The sequence below is a fragment of the Rhinoderma darwinii genome, chromosome 4 (assembly GCF_050947455.1).
Source record: "Rhinoderma darwinii isolate aRhiDar2 chromosome 4, aRhiDar2.hap1, whole genome shotgun sequence".
NCBI classification, from domain to species: domain Eukaryota; kingdom Metazoa; phylum Chordata; class Amphibia; order Anura; family Rhinodermatidae; genus Rhinoderma; species Rhinoderma darwinii.
Window position 1 is genome coordinate 137,589,984 of NC_134690.1, and position 19,923 is coordinate 137,609,906.

At 41.0% G+C, this 19,923-nt stretch overlaps 1 protein-coding gene across 1 annotated transcript in view; it reads left to right on the top strand.

The window, feature by feature from the left end:
* The window catches only part of PRKCI (protein kinase C iota), a 118,954-nt gene that overhangs the window by 55,895 nt on the left and 43,136 nt on the right, over positions 1–19,923 (top strand). The window contains exons 3-10 of the mRNA XM_075861591.1: positions 1,142–1,231; positions 1,440–1,490; positions 5,343–5,428; positions 8,562–8,699; positions 8,833–8,884; positions 9,671–9,729; positions 14,240–14,416; positions 18,770–18,867. Coding sequence (XP_075717706.1) covers positions 1,142–1,231; positions 1,440–1,490; positions 5,343–5,428; positions 8,562–8,699; positions 8,833–8,884; positions 9,671–9,729; positions 14,240–14,416; positions 18,770–18,867 — 751 coding nt within the window. The remainder of the gene's footprint in view (positions 1–1,141; positions 1,232–1,439; positions 1,491–5,342; positions 5,429–8,561; positions 8,700–8,832; positions 8,885–9,670; positions 9,730–14,239; positions 14,417–18,769; positions 18,868–19,923) is intronic.

Below are 19,923 nucleotides of genomic sequence, written 5' to 3' on the forward strand. Positions count from 1 at the left end.
GTACCTGCTATCAAGGGTTTAAAAGCAGATGTCAGATTTTCCCCCACCCATTAACACCACATAAAGCCCTGCCTATGACATGATCTATACACCGCTCTAGTGAAGCAGATGATGTCTCATGGGGGGTTGTGTATTAGGCAGTGCGATTCCTGGCATGGTTTTAGATGCAGCATCACATTAGCAGGATTAGTATTACATGCTAACTTTGTTAATATGACGACTTTTTATCATAGTGTAGAAAATGGCACACAAATTCGCACATGTCAATCAATTACCAGACTCAATACCCTAAAGCACAGACTTGCTCCTTTGTGGATCTCAAGCAGATCTACACATTTTTTTATTTTTTTTTCATACAGCTTTCCGATTGCTATTAACGTGGTTTTGTTTTTTTTTTTTTTTGTTTTTTTTTAAATTTTTATACTTTTACATTTCCCGTTTTGTAGAAAACCAGTTTCTGCGTATTTAAAATGTTTCTTTTAAATCATGGTTGAAGGCATGCTTAGCCTTTAGAAATTGCTGGGGGATTACAGGAAGGTTGCATTTGTTGATTTAATGTTTTGTACAGCACATGGGCTGCTTCTTAAGAGGACCTGTCACTTCTCCTGACTTGTCTGTTTTCGTAAACCCTTACATTCCTCCTAAAATAACAATTCTGTAGCATCTTTTTTCATTCCTCAGTTTTCCCTCTTGGATATGTATAAATAAATTGACAACTTGGTATTACCATTCCAATTATCGGTGTGACATATCCCTACACAATAGCACTGTCCAAACCGTGCTGATCGTGTCACACTGTGCATGGTCCTCTTTATTTTGACAAGGGGAATGGTAATGCCCAGTTGTCAGTGTATTCATACATTTCCAAGAGGGAATACAGAGGAAATTCACAATGCAGAGTTCTAGGAAAAGATGCTCCAGAATTATTCAATAAAGTGCAAACCACTCTGAACAAGTACCTGCCTTGATGGACTAGATATTTTACCCATACAGTAACTGGAAAAGATCATACAGTATATATTTTTTTTATCTGATAAGTGTTAATTTTACTGAATTAAATTTCTTTCTATTTCACACAAATTATTCTCAACGGTCACACATTTCCTCTGTCTTAATGTATTATTACCTTCTTTAATATCAGGAGATCCTTGCACTGTGTCCTCACAGCTTGAGCTAGAAGAAGCTTTCCGGTTGTATGAACTAAATAAAGATTCTGAGCTGCTAATTCACGGTGAGAAAAGGAGTCGCATTAATCAATACAGTAAATTGTTATTCTTCTATGGCAAGGTTATTGGTAGCTATTCATAATGCACATGATTTATTTTCAATAAAAAGTCATTTAATTGTGGCACAAATTTGCTGGTGATGAAGAAAGATATGTAAAAAGGATGTGATGTACTAGTAACTTTAGGCATTATTGATGCCTTGTCTGTTCACAGTCTTCCCCTGTATGCCGGAGAGGCCTGGAATGCCCTGCCTCGGCGAGGACAGTAAGTAGATTGGATATGATTCTATGCATGTTATAAAGATGGAATAATGAGTGCAATAAAGACTTGAGTTCTAATAAAATAACCAGTTTCCAACCATGGAACTAATCTACATTAAAAAAATTGCAATATTGTCCGGTGCAGAGACAAACATGAGAGACTGCACAAATCAACAATATATTTAACAGGGGTCAAGGATACTCCTCCCCAACCGATTTCTGTTCATAAAGTCCCAGAGAAATAATCTTAGTCCCACATATTTACATAACATATAGACGGAGAACCGCATTTGGCAACCCCCTCTGAAAATTCTACATGTACGACATCACAGAAATCCCAATATTGCAGAACATCACTCGACAACTGAATGGGGAATCCCAGGAGGAACAGTCTCGGGCGTTGCAAGCCAAGAAGAGTAAACTTTTTTTAATTTATGCGGACACTTTCTAGACATATAAAAGATTTTGTAGAACCACACATTTTTGTTTACCAGACAAATCCAATGAGAGAGTGATGATGCACAAAACCTCAGGATGCTAAATTTCTATTATAAGGCTCTTGAACCACCTCCTCTATAATTCCTAGAAAGCCGATTTTAGGGTCAATGCACGCGATGCGTATAACGTGCGGATTTGCCTGCGGCAAATCCGCAGCGTAATACAGTACCAGCAAAGTAAATGAGATTTCAAGAAGTGTCCTCTACACGGTGCAGATTTTTCCTGCACGTAAATTGACCTGTGGTGCGTATTTTCAAATCCGCAGCATGTAAATTTATCTTGCGTTTCTGCTTGCCACTTGTATCTGTCTAGTTTTAAAGAAAAACGCACCAAAATACTGCATCAAAATGTAAAACAGCAGCAAAAACGCAGCAAAAACTGCACCATTAGATGTGGTATTGGCTACGGTATTCCATGCGTATACCTGCGGTTTTGATGCGTATTTTCCGCATCAAATTACACAACATGTGCATTCAGCCTTAAGGGGAAAGGATCCTTGGAAACTCAAAGTGGGAGTGGATAAAGAATATATTCTCGAACCACTACAAGGTCAACATTGAGCAGGACCAGACAGCATGAATAAAGGTTCCAATAAGGACACCGCACCGAAAACAGGCACCTGAGTGTGATATGCCAGTTTTCCCTCAGTCTAACAGGGGTGTTGTCAAGCCTGTGGATAAATCCCTGTTGTATGAGTATCTCCCTAAAGCTCACTATGGTGGGCAGGATAGAATGCAGTACTTCTTCCCAGTCATCATCCCATAAATATAGGTTCACTTTATAATGACTTTTTACAAATAGTGGGTACACCTAAAACCATCAAAACAGTGTTTGTGATCCTGGTGTTAAGGTTGCATCTTGACATATTTGTAGTTTGGACCATCTTCTTGTTTCATGGGGCGGTCCAGACTGCACAATGAGACTGCGATGTCTAAACTATCTGAACTTTTATTTACGCTCTACTCACCAGGAGGAGAAAATAACAATTTACTATATAACCAATATTTATTAGAAGTAACTTTTTAAGTAAACCTATGGTTTAAGACATATTGGTAACCAAATCGACAGCATCCGGGTCCGTTTTTTTTTTTATAAACCTGTTACGGCTATTAAAACTAGGAAAGCAATACAAAGAATCAAGGCAAGGCTCATAATGACTTCCAGCCTGTAAAGACTAACTGATAAATATGTTGTGCTAATTAATATACAATTGATAATAGTGTTCAAAGTGTTACAATCTTAGGCAGTGTCAGGCTGGAGTACCTTGGGCCTACCAGAGGAAATAATTCTTGGGGCCCAAGCTATATAGAAATAATGCGACCACTCTTAATTTAATTGTGTAGTAAACCAAAGACTAATATTACCATCACAGTGACCATATAGTGGTAGACACCAGTCCTACACTAGCGTTCTGCAGACAATTTAACTTAAAGGAGCTTTCCATCTTAGGCATATTTCGCATATCCACAGGAAATGGCAAAATTGTCTGATAGATGCGGGTCCCAGCGCCTATATCTGGAACTGCCCGTGAACGGCAGGCAGAGACCAGTGGAGAGAGGGTCACGCGCAGCTCTCTTCTTTCGATGGGAGCTACGGAAACTGCCGAGCATGAGCTTCTCTGCTATTTCTATAACAACCATACAACAGAAAAGAGCTGCACGCACGCACGATCCTGTCTCCACCTGGATTCTGCGGTCAGTTCTAGATAGATGCGGGTCCCAACACCTATATCTAGAACTGACTGCAGAATCCAGGTGGAGACTAGTGGAGGGAGGGCCGGGCGTCCGCGCAGCTCTTTTTTCTGTTGTATGTGCAGCTCTCGCTCGACTGTTTCCGTAACTCCCATTAAACAGAATGGAGAGAGCTGCGCCCAACCCACTCTCCACTAGTCTCCACCTGGATTCTGCAGTCAGTTCTAGATATAGGTGCTGGGACTCGCATTGATCAGATAGATGTTTTTGCCATTTCCTGTGGATGTGCGATATATGCCTAAGATGGGAAAACTCCTTTAATACAATAGAGTGAAATCCAGTGACTCATCGGTGATGTCCTCTCAGATTGGAGTCACTAATTTTCATTTTCCTTCTTCATCCGGTCCAGGTTACCGTGGCGCCTTCTCCCAACTACGAATTGCCTCTGCATTGTTTGCAGCACAAATATCTTTTTGCTTCTCGCTATTCTAGCATCTCACCATTTATAGTGCCCCAGATGGAAATAAAGCCCCATCTGTCCCACACACTATAATAGTACTCCTGTTTAGGCCCCATACAGTAAAAGTGCCACATGCAGCCCCCCCCTATTGTAGATCGTGCCACACAGCCCCGCAAACAAAACATTTTACTTACATAGCCCCGTTCCTGCGATGGACGGAGCTGCTCGGAGGCGGGACACTTGCGTAGGTCATTGTGATGCAGTGTCGTCCTCGCGCCAACCCGCGCAGGAATTCTTCCCAGCACCTTATAGGCTGCAGCCTATAGTATTGAATTATATCTGCGTTTTGAGGATGCAGATACAATTGAATCTAGCAAAATATTGGTGAGTGGGCCCATGCCAGGCAGTCCATAAATGTTATGTGCCGGGTGGCCCTACCTACAAGAGTAAGCAGCGGGGCAGGGAGACAATGTCTCTCTGCTCCACTGCAGGATAAGAGCAGCTCGCTAGCTGGGCCCACCGGAGCACCTTTTAGGTGGGTCAGTCTGACGCTGTTCTTAGGGACATTTTACACCAGACCATTTTGTCCATAACAACGAGCGGCGATCAACATTACTATGATCGCTCGAAACTGTGCATCACCATTGACTCGGCCACACATCTCCCTGTTTACGCAGGGAGATGTGCTGCTGACCACGAAAATATTATCTGCTGCATAAATGTTGCGATCAGCCGATGATCATTGCCCTGTTTATACAGGGCAATGATTGGGAACGAGCGTTGTATGAGCATTCGTATGCCCGATCATTGGCCCATGTAAAAGGGCCTTTAGGCTGTGGCTACATCTTTGACCGTGGTGCCTACTGCGTGATAGGCCTATATCATCTGTGACAGCTTGCATGATGTTACTCTTTGGGTTTAGTTTCGCTTGGCCCTAGCCGCGTGTGCAACATTGTAGAGCCTAATGATTAGCCTAAGTTAACCCCCAAAAATCTCAGACAAATGTTTGAAAGTTGAACAATCACATACTGTACACGGAAATACCAACTCATTCTTTGTAACTTTAAATGTGCACAAGTCAGTCTTCATATAGTAGATGTGTAGTAGTTCACTATACAATAATTTAATATGGTATTAAACTGGATCCTGTATATGTAAAAAATAAAGCAAATTTTGTTTAATTAATGCTCATTGTGTCACAAACCAGAGTCCATCTATCGGCGTGGAGCAAGACGATGGCGAAAACTATATTGTGCAAATGGACATACATTCCAAGCCAAGAGATTTAACAGAGTTAGTATTTTTATAAGTTTTAAGTAGCTTTGTGTTTATGCATATTAAGGCCCCATGCACACGACCGTGCCTGTAATCACGGTCCATAACTATGGGCTCGGCCGGCCGCGGACTGGCATCCGCATTTGCGAGCCGTGCTCCAATTATAACGCATGTGAGCATTGTCCGTAAATTAAAAAGATCGGACATGTCCTATTTTTGAAAGAAGGTATCTACGGCACGGACACCTTCTCGTGTGTGTGTGTGTGTGTATGTGTATGTGTGTATATATATATATATATATATATATATATATATATACACACACGGGATGGTGTCTGTCGGCCATAGAAATGAATGGGTCCGTGTTTACAGTCCGCAATTACGAACGACTTTACGGTTGTGTGCATGGGGACTAAAAGTTTAATTTACTTTGTAGGATTCCACTTCTTGCAGGTTTCTCGAGGTAATATTTAAAATTGTATTACCTCTATACTGTTTTAAATCAGTCAGTAGCATCCTACTTGGACACTTGTAAAACTATCTCTTGTTGAACATGAAGGTCTTAATTTAGCGTATTGAAAATAATAAAATAATAAACTTTATTAACACATTTTTAAAAATTGTATACGAATTCTTACAATTGTCCAATGTAGGTCAGAATTGAAATGCAGTGCAGATGACCCCCTATCCTACACCATAAAGGGCACAATTTGCCTTGTAAATTAACTATCCAATATTGCTGTCATGCAATAGCATAGCCAAACCAGTTATGGCTAAATGGCTACCCAATAACACCACTCATAAGATTGTGATTATGATTTGCTAAACACCCTTATCCAATGTATTCGGTCTCGTCTCTATCAATTGCTGTCTGCAATTCAAAACACAATCAATCATGTCCGCAATACAATTTATCATGTCCGCAACTATTCTTATGCGTAGCTGCTCCCAGCAGGGTGAGCGTGTTAGTGTCTCAGCAGACGCTGCCGGTCCAATTGACTGACAGCGCTCTGAGTCATACTCTCGGCATACACGAGCCTGCTAGCCACTACTACCTTATCGTGCTGCTGTCTTTCGTCTCTCCCGTCTCAGCGGTGAGGACGTTGTATACACTGACAGCAAGAGCTGTACACTAAGGGCACTTTATATAGTGCACCTTCACACGGGCTATTGTACCACTGCTATCGTATGATAGAGTGGGCCTCGCCAAGATAATTCCTCAAGCCGTTGCTCTTAGTACGGCGAACATCTTTCAGCGATACATATCGTCTAAGTGGACGCTGCCAATTGATCACACTGAGATATACCAGCGGCACACACAATTTGGTTAGCTCGATATCCTATCGTGCTGCTGCCTGTCGTCTCTCCCATTCTCAGCGGTGAGGATGTCATAACACTGACATAGTGTGTCTATATAATTTTTGGCAGTGGTTATCGATATACCCAGTGTGTATAATTTAGTGCACTCGGAACAAGTGCTACTGTGCCACTGTTATCAGGCTCCCATACAGCTCACCTCAGAGCAATTACATTTACTTCCCTATTTTATCACATTGCAACAGGAACACAGTGCAACCAGCGTGTTTATTGCCAAGTAGATAGTTGATGGGTGATGTTCCCACATACAGATCATCTACCTTGCAAATCACAATCTTATGAGTGGTGTTATTGGGTAGCCATTTAGCCATAACTGGTTTGGCTATGCTATTGCATGACAGCAATATTGGATAGTTAATAATTTACAAGGCAAATTGTGCCCTTTATGGTGTAGGATAGGGGGTCATCTGCACTGCATTTCAATTCTGACCTACATTGGACAATTGTAAGAATTCTTATACAATTTTTAAAAATGTGTAATAAAGTTTATTATTTATTTTCAATTTTCCCAAAGGAACCACAATCCTTATCCCTCTTTTCCTTCTCCATAATTAAAATGTGCACAATATTGGTGGTATACACCCTTGTGGTTCTTACTACTCACCCTCTCTTTTATATTATATAGAGTATTTGCAAAATCCCTTATTTAATTTAGCGTATGTTCACATGGTTGGATTTGCTGTAGAAAACTAAAGCAAACCCTGACCCAGATGTGGCAGGTTAGACCACCAGAAAGTCTCTACTAAGTCATTTTTTATTTAGTGCAGAATTTTGGCTGGATTTGCCACTGCAGAGAACAAGAGGGGATTAAAAAAAAACAAAAAACTATACACTCCTTCGCTGGTGCTGTTGTAGCGAAGAGTCCCTGCTCCGCCAGATGATCTGGGTTGATCCATCCTCCTGGGATGACGTCTTGTGCCATTTGGCACTGTAGTCTGTGATTGGCTGCAGCGGTCACATCGGACAAAACTTCATCCCAGGACACCGGATTAACACAGCCCAGGGAGCAGGAACACAAGCCTATAGGAGAGCCGGGAGGTGAGTGTGGTATTTTGTTTTTATTTTAAAGTTGAAAATGTTTTGTGCTCATTTTTTTTATTTTAGTAGCAATTTTTGCTGTGGAAATGCAGCTTTTCTGTAGCAACTGTTGCGGTTTTTGCTATTTGTTGTGGCTTTTCACTTCTCCAGTTAACTTCAACAAAAGTGCAACCGTTCCGCAGCATAGATAGACATGCTGCGGATTTAAAAAATCTGCACCACATGTCAATCTCTGCGTGGAAGTTTTCTTCAGCATGTGGATGAGATTTGTTAGATCACATCAATTTTGCCGCTGCTGTAATACACTGCAAATTTTCTGCCCGCAAATCCGGACGGAAAACCTGTGACCATAACCTTATAGTGGTGGAGTCAAAGATGGAGGTGTTGTCGTAGCAACTGATCAGATTTTGTCAGTTTTCCAATTCAGTTTGGAAAATGAAAGCTGGAATCTGATTGGCCTGCTCCTCCAGTTTTTGTCTATACCACTTTTTAGATGAGGCTTTATATATGTGATTTGTTTGACTTCTTCTTTTTGGGAGTCATACGCTCATATTATACTTCAGTATACAAGCGCAAGACGTTAATTTCTAACGCTTATTGTGTTGCCATTGCCTGCTAAAGGCAGGGGATTTCTGTCAGGTTTTTATAGACTATATAGAAATTAATATCTTGTAGATTGCTATAAATGTTAAGGGCTATGAATGTGTGTTTTACATGCGTGTTCATATCTTTACAGCGAGCACACTGCGCCATCTGCACTGACCGAATATGGGGGCTAGGACGGCAAGGTTACAAATGTATCAACTGTAAGCTGCTGGTTCATAAGAAATGCCACAAACTTGTCAGCATTGAGTGTGGACGACACACAATAGCCGTAAGTAAAACGAACCGTTTTTCTTGTAAATTGATACAATGCGGTTTTTCTACACTTAGATATGTTAACTTGTGATTTACGCCATACGTTACATAAATGTTATAGGTGTAATAGCTATTTTATATTTTTGCAGGAACCAATTCTACCTATGGAAACCTTAAGCATGAATCCACAAGTTGATCCAGGTATTTGATTTTCAACTATTCTAATCACCATTCAGCTGACCTGGTTAAAGTCTGATGTGTGGTATTTCTTTCTTTTTAAATTCTTTTTTTTTTTTTTTTTAATTTGTTATTCTGTATTGAACAATAATTTAAAAAAACGAACGAGATGAGCGGTTTCACATATTGGCAGATTCCAGTCGTTTTAGATTGTACATCTCCAATGATTTTAATAACGTCATAATTCATCTCAATAAGAGACAATTGGCAAACATTAGGAAGAAAACCGTGCTCGATCTGCTCTTTAGGGGACGAGGAATAGCGTAGGTGAAGGGGGTGGGGCAGAGCCCGACATGTTGGTAGATCACTGACACCTAGTTAGTTACCGGCAGGTAAATATATGCAGCTTACATCCGCCATTCTAGTGCTGGTATTTCCCTAAGCTGTACGTATGTTTCTCTATTGTGTCATAAAACTAGAGAACTGAAAACAAAATTGAACTCTAGGGTGCTTCAGTCGAAAGTATACCAAAACATCCAATATGGCTTGCAGGATTCACTAGAGAAATGGCCATAAAATGACCAATATGAATAAATTACGTATTATATGACAGATGTTGGATAACTGGAAGCTGCTATGCCAGCTGTGATGGAACTCATTTTCTTCTGCGTTTTCACATATTAAGGCCCCTTAGGAAAATGATTCTGCCATGAAGTACTCTAATATCATCTTAAAGTAAATTCCAAGAACAATCCTGGAGCGAAAAGCACTAAAATAGAGATATCTTGTCTTTTTTTTTTTCTTGTGCAGAATCCACTTATAGGCATAGAAGTCAAAATAATCTAGACCAGGATGGTGAAGAGAAAGAGGTAAATGCATTTTTAAGACTTGTATCTTTATTGTGTGATATAGCTGACTGGGTTACTTTGTTTCTTGTTTTTTTTTTCCTTGTATTTTTATGTTCTGTAATGCCTGCAACCAGCTATTGCTTGGTCATTTGTGGGGGAGAACTGTATGACATCCCTCAAGATGAAAACCAGAGAAATGGGCCATAATGGCATGCTCTGTGCTCGTGATTGTATGTTCACTGCTGTACTGCGAAAGATAGACATTGCGTGTATAGGACAACATTGAACTGTAATACCTACTGTCATAGATCTGCGACTTTTATTATCCAGTGTGCTTTCAAATTGGATAGATTTCTTGGAATCGGGTAAGATCATTCCTTCAGAATAACTTGCAGGCATTGCTTGACTTCATAACTTCTTTACTGGAGATTTTCCAATTTCCAATGTTTTTATTTTTCCATAAGGTAACCAGACTTCCTATTATTTTAGTGGGGCTGAAAGGTCTCCATATGTTGCCAATATACTAAGTGAACAATAGGTCATTTGTCTGTACATGTAATGTTCCAAAAGCACAGATGGATGTTTGTGTTTTTTTTTTTTTTGTTTTTTTTTAAAAAAGCATTGCAAATAAAAAAGGGTGTTCCTCATTGCATCTAATATTAATTATTATTGTTTTTTAAAGCCGATGAACAGTGACGCAATGTCATTACTTGGTTATCATTAGCAACCTTCTTATCTTTGCACAGCTTTATATAAATCTATCCCATATTTCTTTGCATTGACTTGAAGGATTTAGACACCTTATGCATTAATTTTTTTAATTAATTTACTTTCTAAATACATAATGAAACCGCTTTCTAAATCTTTGCAGCCACAAAATAGTAGGATATTTTTTAATAGTCTGTGCAGGTCCTTTACATCGCTGGCTGTGGTACTGCTTCTGACATAGATCCGACAGCACAATGCTTATGGTTGCTGTTGCTCCTTTTCTCTATCTTTCCCTTCTCTCAGTGTTCAATATACCAGCAGGAAGGGGAAGGAGGTTGTTCAAGTCAGTGCATTAGAGGAGGGGGAGATGAATCAGAGTCTGTAGGTGGAGAAATCACACAGGCTATGTAGAGAGAGGAGAGAACCCCAGGCAGTCTGCTGGGGAAAGAGGGAGAGTGTCTGTGTCAGCACAGGGGAGAATTCAGTACTGGAATTAAACTGTGCTATTACACAAGAGCTAGTGAAGGTAGCAGCCTCCTGGACTCGCATCCAGCATGTATTACTGGGAGGGGGACACCCACATGAGAAAAGTCTGAAACTAGGAACAGGTTGCAAACTGCAGATCAGTGGGTCTGAAAACAAATGAAGATTGCAGCTTGAAACGTGACGCAACTTTAACGCCGGGTAGCCATTCGCATATGCAAAGATTATTTTTACGTTGTCAAAGTTGTCCATAGCCTTTAAAGCACAGGATCTTGTTTTTGTTTTTCATTTAATTGTAAACCTGAAAGTGTCCCCTATTGGTCATATATAATTAAATTTTATTGGTGTTTTGAAATTTCTATAATTTTTTTGGGTTACTGTCAAATGTTGGTTTTAAAAATAACTGCTCCTATAATGGAGAAGCTAATTTGCAAACTAGTCTTTAGGCCATGTTCACATCAGATTTGGTTATGTTTTTTTTATGGAATAAATAGCACTGCATGTAGCACTCTTTTTTCCAGTCAAAATGATGGACACCTCAGCCGCCTCCAACGGCCCCCATTATAAGTTAGTGCAGTTTGGGGAGCCGCTGGTGTCGGTCGTGCAACGGATCCGGCACTTCATTGTTTCTCGTTTATAACCGTAACCGTGACACAGAAGTGAACAGAGCCTTATTTAAAAAAATAAAAAATCCTTTGCAGTCTGATCCTTAGGCTGAATGCACACGTTGCGTATTACGAGCGAATTTGCCGCGCAGATTTTCACGAAAATCCACAGCGTATTACAGTACCAGCAAAGTAAATGAGAGTTCAAGAAATCTCATCTACGCGGTGCAGATTTTTTTCGGCACGTAAATTGACCTGTGGTGTGTATTTCAAAATCTGCAGCATGTCAATTTATCTTGCGTTTCCACTTGCGAATTGTATCTGTCTAGGTTTAAAGAAAAGCGCACCAAAATACGCAGAATAAAAACGCACCTATTTCCGCATCAAAATGTAGAAACCGCACCTAAAACACATAAAAAAATAACCCACACCATTAGGTGGGGTTTTAGCTGTGGAATTACGTGCGTATGCCTGCGGTTTTGATGCAAATTATGTAAAGTGTGCATTCAGCCTTAAAGATGTTGTCCAGGGTTAGGGTGTGTTCACGGACGTAATTCGGGCTTTTTATGCCTCGATTTACATCCGAAAATACGGCTCCAAACCGCCGGCAAACCTCTGCCCATTGAAATCAATGGGGTTACGATGTTTTGTGTACAAGGGCTTTTTTTTACGCGCCGTCTTTTGACAGCGGCGCGTCAAAAGACGGCGCGTAAATAGACGCCCGCGTCAAAGAAGTGCATGTCACTTCTTGAGACGTAAATGGAGCCGTCTTTCATTGACTCCATTGAAAAACAGCTCCAATTACGTCCGTAATTGACGCCGCGAAAAACGCGAGTACGAGCAATTACGTCAAATTCAGGAGCTGTTTTCGCCTGAAAACCGCTCCGTAATTTCAGGCGTATTGGACCTTGCCGTGTGAACATACCCTTAGAAAAACATGGTTGATTTCTTCTAGAAACCGTGCCACACCGGTCCATGGTCTCTTCCTGGTACTGCAGCTCCGCTTCATTGAAGTAAATGGGGCTAAGCTACAGTACCACATGCAACCTGTGGACAGGTGAGGTGCTTTTTTTTGAAAAAAAAAACTACCGTATTTCTAATCCTGTACAACGCCTTTTAAATATTTCAATCTAGAAGACCCTTTTTTCCGTGAACACGTTTTAATTCACGTTAAATATGAAGGTAAATTATTGTATTTTTTTTTTTTTTATTAAAAAAAAAAAATCTGACAAAGTAAATGAAACGGATTCCAATTTGCTTGACAGTAACTGAACTCCAGCAGCGTGACTCGCGAGTATTTTCTCATCTTATGTGTTGATGGGCCAACATATATAATTGCTCTTTCATTGCTTTAATGAGCGTGGGAGTATGTTTGTTTCTTTCCGGTATCTTCCTATACTAGCAGCAATGGCAATTTGCCTTGATTCAAAATGTGGAGGAAAAAAACAACTTTCTAGCGATAATGCCATATGTAACCCATTTTAACCTTAATGAAAAATTGAACAAAAATGTGCATTTCGCAAATAACCTTCAGAGCTTCGTTCTGTCTCAATGGGTTATGGATTGCACATAAATCTACATTTATCCCCCAGGTACCAAAACATCAGGATCCTTATGTTCTTGTCAGATGGCTCTTTCAACTAGCATTTATAATGACTGCATATGAACTTGTCATTGCTGCATATTGTAAGCAAAGTGAATGTAATGCCCATGCTAAAGCAGATGCATTATACCTATTCTTATACCTGCAGAACTGATAGGACACAAATAAAGTTGTCTGCATTCACACGGCTGGATTTGTACGCTTCTCTAGCATCTGATCCTGTTTTTGGCTAATGATCTACAGATCTAACACTAACTGAAAATATCACCCTTGATGAAGAAATTCACAGGTGACTTGCAACCAAGTAGGGACAGCGAAGGCAGCTATAAAGTTTGTGGTTCCCTGGAAAAGAACTTTAGATCTCCTCTTTCTAGACAAATATGTTGTGTTCGTTGTGCTGAAATCCATGTGTTCTCAGTTGTCTGTAGTTGTCATCCCTGTTAGGATTGTGTCTTTAGTGGGTGCAGAGTTTTGCAGGGATGTACTGTAAGCCATATTGAAGGAAGGCAGTCAAATAGACCATATTATAAATTTACCGCCACTTTTATTGTAAGGCTGGGTTCACACGATCACATTAACGTCCGTAATGGACGGACGTATTTCGGCCAGAAGTCCCGGACCGAACTCGGTGCAGGGAGCCGGGCTCCTAGCATCATAGTTATGTACGATGCTAGGAGTCCCTGCCTCTCTGCAGGACAACTATGATGCTAGGAGGACGTTAATGTGGTCGTGTGAACCCAGCCTAAGACTCTTGTTAGGCTGCAGATTCAGTGTAGGAATAAGTAATGATGCTGTAACCCATTTTTTTCTAGGATGCCCTCACGCTGTGACGATCGCCTGGTTTTGTTAGTAATAAATTGAATGCCTTTGATTGAGCGAGTGTACTTTGGTCATTTTTTTTTTTTTTTTTTTTTATTCTCTACAATAGAGAATTTTTTCTATCTGTACAATAATAGATTCTATATGCTTAGTTGAATGTGTCCTCGGGAGTCCTTCATGAAAGCTGCTGTTCCTGAATTATCCTCTTCTTGCCTAGCAGTTGGGACTGTCTGAATAGCAACAAAATGGTGTTCTAACATGAAATAGCCGCTTTAATCCGCTCCTTTTAAACTTTTTTTTTTTTTTCCAACAGGCAAGGAACAGCAGGGACAGTGATAAGCCCCATTCCAGCCTAGGATTGCTTGATTTTGACCTGCTCCGAGTAATTGGAAGAGGAAGCTATGCAAAAGTCCTGCTGGTACGGTTAAAAAAGACAGAGCGCATCTATGCAATGAAGGTGGTAAAAAAAGAACTAGTTAATGATGATGAGGTAGGTATTATTAATTCTCTTTTTATATTAGATCGAATATCTCCTCTTGTATATATTCACTCACCTCCCTTAAGGCTCTTTTACACTAACCAATTATCGGGCAAACGAGTGTTCATGTGAGCGCTCATTGCCCTGTGTAAACCGAGCAAACGCTCGTTCATCGGCTGATTGTATCGTTTATGCAGCATGACATATTATCGTTGTCCGCAGCACATTTCCCTGTGTAAAGAGGAAGATGTTCTGCCGACATGGTAATGTATGGGGACGAGCGATCCCAGTAACAATCGCTCGTCCCTATACATAGCTCCTTGTGAAAGGAGGAAACGAGCGCCGATCAATGAGCTGTCTTGTTGATCGGCACTCGTATACACGGCCCGTGTCGGGCTATGCAAGAGCAACCCTTAGGGTCTTCTTACACGGCCTGATGTGTTTGTGTTTCCTTGCATAATTACCATTCACTGCTTATCTTGAATTACTAATGCTGAAGATGTTACTATTTGGGTGTATTCAGAGGTTGAGGTGCGATTAAAACCGCATCCGAACACCGCATTTGTGTTTTAAATGAGGTTTCATGTGTTTTTAAACCTTCAGGACCAGGCACCGTTTAGCCATTTTTAGCACGTGTTTGTGAAACTGCTATAACTTTTTTTTATCTGTTCGGCTAACGTCGTGATTTTTGCGAAGTTTTTTTTTTTTCTAGACCATGCATGTTTCTTTTTTTTCATCATTTTTCTACACATCCTTTTTGCCATTTTAGATTTTTTTAGGCTTATGGTTTGAAAATAATAGTAAAAAAAAAAGCTTTTTTACTCTTTAGTGAATTGCTCCTGGTAATAATTTAGTTTTACCGTAAAAATAGACCTTTTATCTGTAATAGTCATTGTCTACTGTAAATTGTTATATTACAAGTCTATTTTAAGGTAGATGGGTCAGGGCTGTCGTTACTAAAATGGTTAGCGTGGGGAACTTTTTTTTTTTCAGTGGGTATTTTGTTTAATTTTTATTTAACTTTTTTAATTTTTGTATTATTATGACTTGTCCCACTGCACATCAGCCCCAGTTACAGGGGAAATCAGTGACTATTGTCACTGTTGGGTATGTGCTGGCTCTTTCACTAATGGCATCCCAGAGATTCGCTGCCACTGCCTCTATACTCTGCACAGCAGTCTTTGAGCCCTGTGTACAAAAGATCAGAGAAGACCGAAGTGGTGAAAACTGCTTCTATCTTCTCTCCAGGGTACCTGGCAGTCACTGAATGCTGGGCACCGGACGTTTAGCTGCCCGATCGGGCAGCCAACTAAAGCCTACTCCGTAGATCTTCTATGGCACAGTTTTAAAGACCTCAGCCACCCGCCGTATAAATACTGCCTAGGAAGTCATGAGAGCTCCTGCAAGTGCGGTGGCCGCATTACTTAAATCAATATCAATCCACCGGTGAGCTAGCACCAGCTGCAAAGCCAAGTAATATAGATAAAGGTTGGGTGCTGCCAACCCCCCCCCCCCATGCTCTTTGGGGCCTGTAGAAGACTGAGACTAAACCTAGGTGTGCCCCCCCCCCCCCCTGCCAGTAGAACCCACGTAGAATCCCATCCAGTTGTCCAAAAAATTGTTTGGGCAAGATAATCAGACAAATATGGAGTAGATAAAGAAATTTAGGCAGATATATAATTTTGAAAATGTTTATCCTACCATATAAGGAAAGGGGGAGGTTCCTCCAAGTTTTTAGCTGCTTTTCAGTAGAGGCCACCAACGGACATAAGTTAAGTTCACGAAAACGTAGCAAATTAGGTGAAATCCGCACCCAAAGATACGTAAATTGAGATAGACATGTAACGGGACAGGGAGACCCTGCCGAGAGCGATATTCTGCAGAGAGAGGAAACATAACCGACTTAGGCCAATTAACCGATAAACCCGAAAAGGCCCCAAAAGTATCAATCAGCTGTAGGAGCGAAGCCAACGAAGGACCATCATCCGCCAAGTACACCAACGTATCATCTGCATACAGGGATATTTTCTCAACCAGCGAACCTTGAGGCATACCAGTAATTGAAGAGGAATGCCTAACTGCCAGAGGCTCAATCGCAAGAGCAAACAACAAAGGGGAAAGTGGACACCCCTGACGCGTACCTCGTCCCAAAGGGAAGGGTGTAGACATCCAGATTTGTTCTCACTCTAGCCACAGGCCGTTCATATAAAAGTCGTACAAGAGCAATAAATCTTGGTCCAAAATTTAAACGGGAAAGCAGTATCCAGAGATATCTCAATTCAACCGAATCAAATGCTTTATATGTATCTAGAGAGAGAACAAAACCAGGTATCCTATTGCGCAGCATCAATATTGAGAAACAACCTATGCACATTAATATCTGTACCCTTCCCGGGCATAAAGCCGGTTTGGTCAGGATGAACAAGGGACAATATAACTTTGTTCAATCTGGTGGCTAATATTTTGGCTAGTATCTTGACATCTGAATTAATTAGGGCAATGGGCCGATAGGAGTCCTGAAGAGTTGGATCCTTCCCTGGCTTCAACACCACAACTAGGGCCTCTCTCATAGATGCCGGCAGAACCCCCATCTCCAGATCATTAGAATAGATTTCCTGAAGCTTGGGCACTAAAACATCGCAGCTATCCTTATACCAATCGGCCCCCAGTCCATCGAGTCCGGGGGTTTTACCCGATGGCAACAACTGAATTGCACTAGTGATATCTTCCTCAGTAAGCGGGCTGTCCAACTCCTTTGCCTGCACATCAGAAAAAATGCGACAAGGGAAGGTCATCTAGAAATCGTTCTATGTCCTCCGGAGGACCACTACATCTGGAGCTATATAATTCAGCATAAAAGTCACCAAACACTTTATTCAAGTCCTCAGGGACAGTACATAGAGATCCATCAGAGGAGAGAATGGATGGAATAAAGGCATATGGGCGCTCCCACCTAGCCAAGTATGCTAGAAGTTTGCCATTCTTATCCCCAAACTCAAACACTGCTGCCTCAGTATACAATACACGTTTTTTGTTCCGATACGCCTTTTCACGGCGGTCATTAATGCAGGCTGGAGCCGTGGTTCGGCTGTCTGATGTCAGCTGGGCTCCTGCTCCAACGGTAGCGGTCAAAGTTTACTTGGATCGCGGACGGTTATCCCTTCAAATTCCGCAGTCATTAGCGACTGCTGTATTTGAGTTGTTTACAGAGGGAGTGTGCTCCCTCTGTTACCCATCGGCGGCCCGCAAATGCAATTGCGGGCATCCGATATGGTGCCATGGCAGCCGGGGGCCTAACAAAGGCCCCCAGGTCTGCCCTGGCTGTATGCATATTAGGACGTGCCAGAGGCATATCCTAATAAATGCCTGTCCGTTCATTACTGACAGGCAATAATGCTCTGGTATACGAAGTATTCCAAAGCATTATAGCAGCGATCTGAAGATCGCACAGTGAAGTCTCCTAGTCAGACTGAAAAAATAATTCATGTGAAATAAAAATTAATAAGGTACACACTAAAAAAAATAAAACAAATTTTTTTGCCATAAAAAAATGGTTTTATTTAGTAAAAGTGTAAAAATAAAATAAAAACTACATATGTTATCCCAGTTATCGTGATTAACCCAAAAATAAAGTTATCATATTATTTAAACCGCAAGGTGAACCCCGTAAAAAACAACGGCAAAATTGCAATTTTTTTTCTAATTTTTCCCCCAAAATAATAATAATAAAAGATTAATCAAGAAGTCCCATGTACCCCAAAATAGTAGCAATGAAGTCCTGCAAAAAACAAGCCCTCATATGGCGACATTGACAGAAAAATAAAAAAGTTATGGCTCTTGGAAAGCGGCGATGCAAAATAAAATTATTTTAGTTCAAAAGTGTTTTTATTCTGCAAAATTAGTAAAACATTAAAAAAAACTATACGTATTTGGTATTGTCGTAATCGTACTACCCATAGAATAAAGGTAGCATGTTATTTACACCGCACAGTAATCGGCGTAAATGTAAAACGCATAGAACAATGGCTAAATTGCTAGGTTTATCCCCCCCCCCCCCCCCAAAAAAAAAGTTCATAAAAAAATTCTACATACCCCAAAACGGTGCCATTGAAAAATATAACTCCTCCCGCAAACAAGTCCTTATACAGCCATGTCAGAGTGAAAATAAAAAAAGTTATGGTTCTTCGAATGTGACGATGGAAAAACTATAAAAATTGCAAGCAGGGGGAAGGGGTTAAAGGAGCTGGATGTTTATCTTTCACAATATTTGATAATTGGGGTTTGTCCTAGCTTTCTAACTTCAGGTTGCAGTATTTTCTTTACATCATATAGATGTTTTGTTTTTTTTGTTTTTAATATGTCTAGGATATCGATTGGGTTCAAACAGAAAAGCATGTGTTTGAACAAGCCTCAAACCACCCCTTCCTTGTCGGACTGCACTCCTGTTTCCAAACAGAAAGCAGGTAATACTTAGATACTTAGTGCTTTGCATTAACCCGGTGTTTTGTCCTACTGTAGATAATATTACTGAATATAGTGCAGATTTGCATTGTGATCACGTTATTTTGTCTGCGCGTACAGGAGCAGAAATTGGCTTTCTAGTGTGGTGGCATACAAATTGCTGTTTGCCAGTTGTATTGTGTTCCAGTTGTCTAACAAGACATACAATAGACATGCTGGTTTGTAGAAGAAGGCCTCATGCACACGACCGTAGCCATGTGCACAGCCGTGATTTTCGGGTCGGCCGGGGGCGGAGTGTCACCCGCTAACCGCCCGCAAAACGCGGGCCGTGCACATGGCCGCGGCCATTATTTGCTATGAGCCTGGACCGCAGAACACGTCCGTAATAAGACTTGCCCGTTCTTTCTGCCGTCCGGGCTGCTCGTGTGCATGGCCCCATAGGAATGAATGGGGCCGCAATTCTCCCGTGGATTTTTGGGGGAATTGCGGCCGCAAAAGCACGTTTGTGTGCATGGGGCCTATGGGTTATTATAATCAGTAAGATAACTCTATGCATGATATGATGTGATATTGAACAGTAGTAGCACATGTCCTTCTGATATGAGCAAAACTAAAGGCCCTTTTACTCGGGACAATTATCTGGCAAATGAGCGTTCACAACACCGCTCATTCCCGATCATTGCCCTGTGTAAACCGCAACGATCAGCCGATGAATGAGCAAACGCTCATTCATTGGCTGATTGTATGGTTTATGCAGCGGAAAATATCATCGTTGTCTTGCTGTCAACACGATAGAAATGTATGGGGACGAGCAAATGAGCGCCGATCAACAAGCTGTCTCGTTGAACGATTCTCATTTACATGGACCACATCGGTTCGTGTAAGAGGACCCTGAGGCTGCCCATAGATATTTGACAATTTTAATTGTCAAAAAATGTATGTTTTGTTTTCCCGTGTATTATTTTCATCCCCTCCATAGAACATACATATTATTTTGGGATAGCCAAATAAGCATGCTGGAGCGTGAGTTAGACATTCAGTATGCAACAAGCCATAAA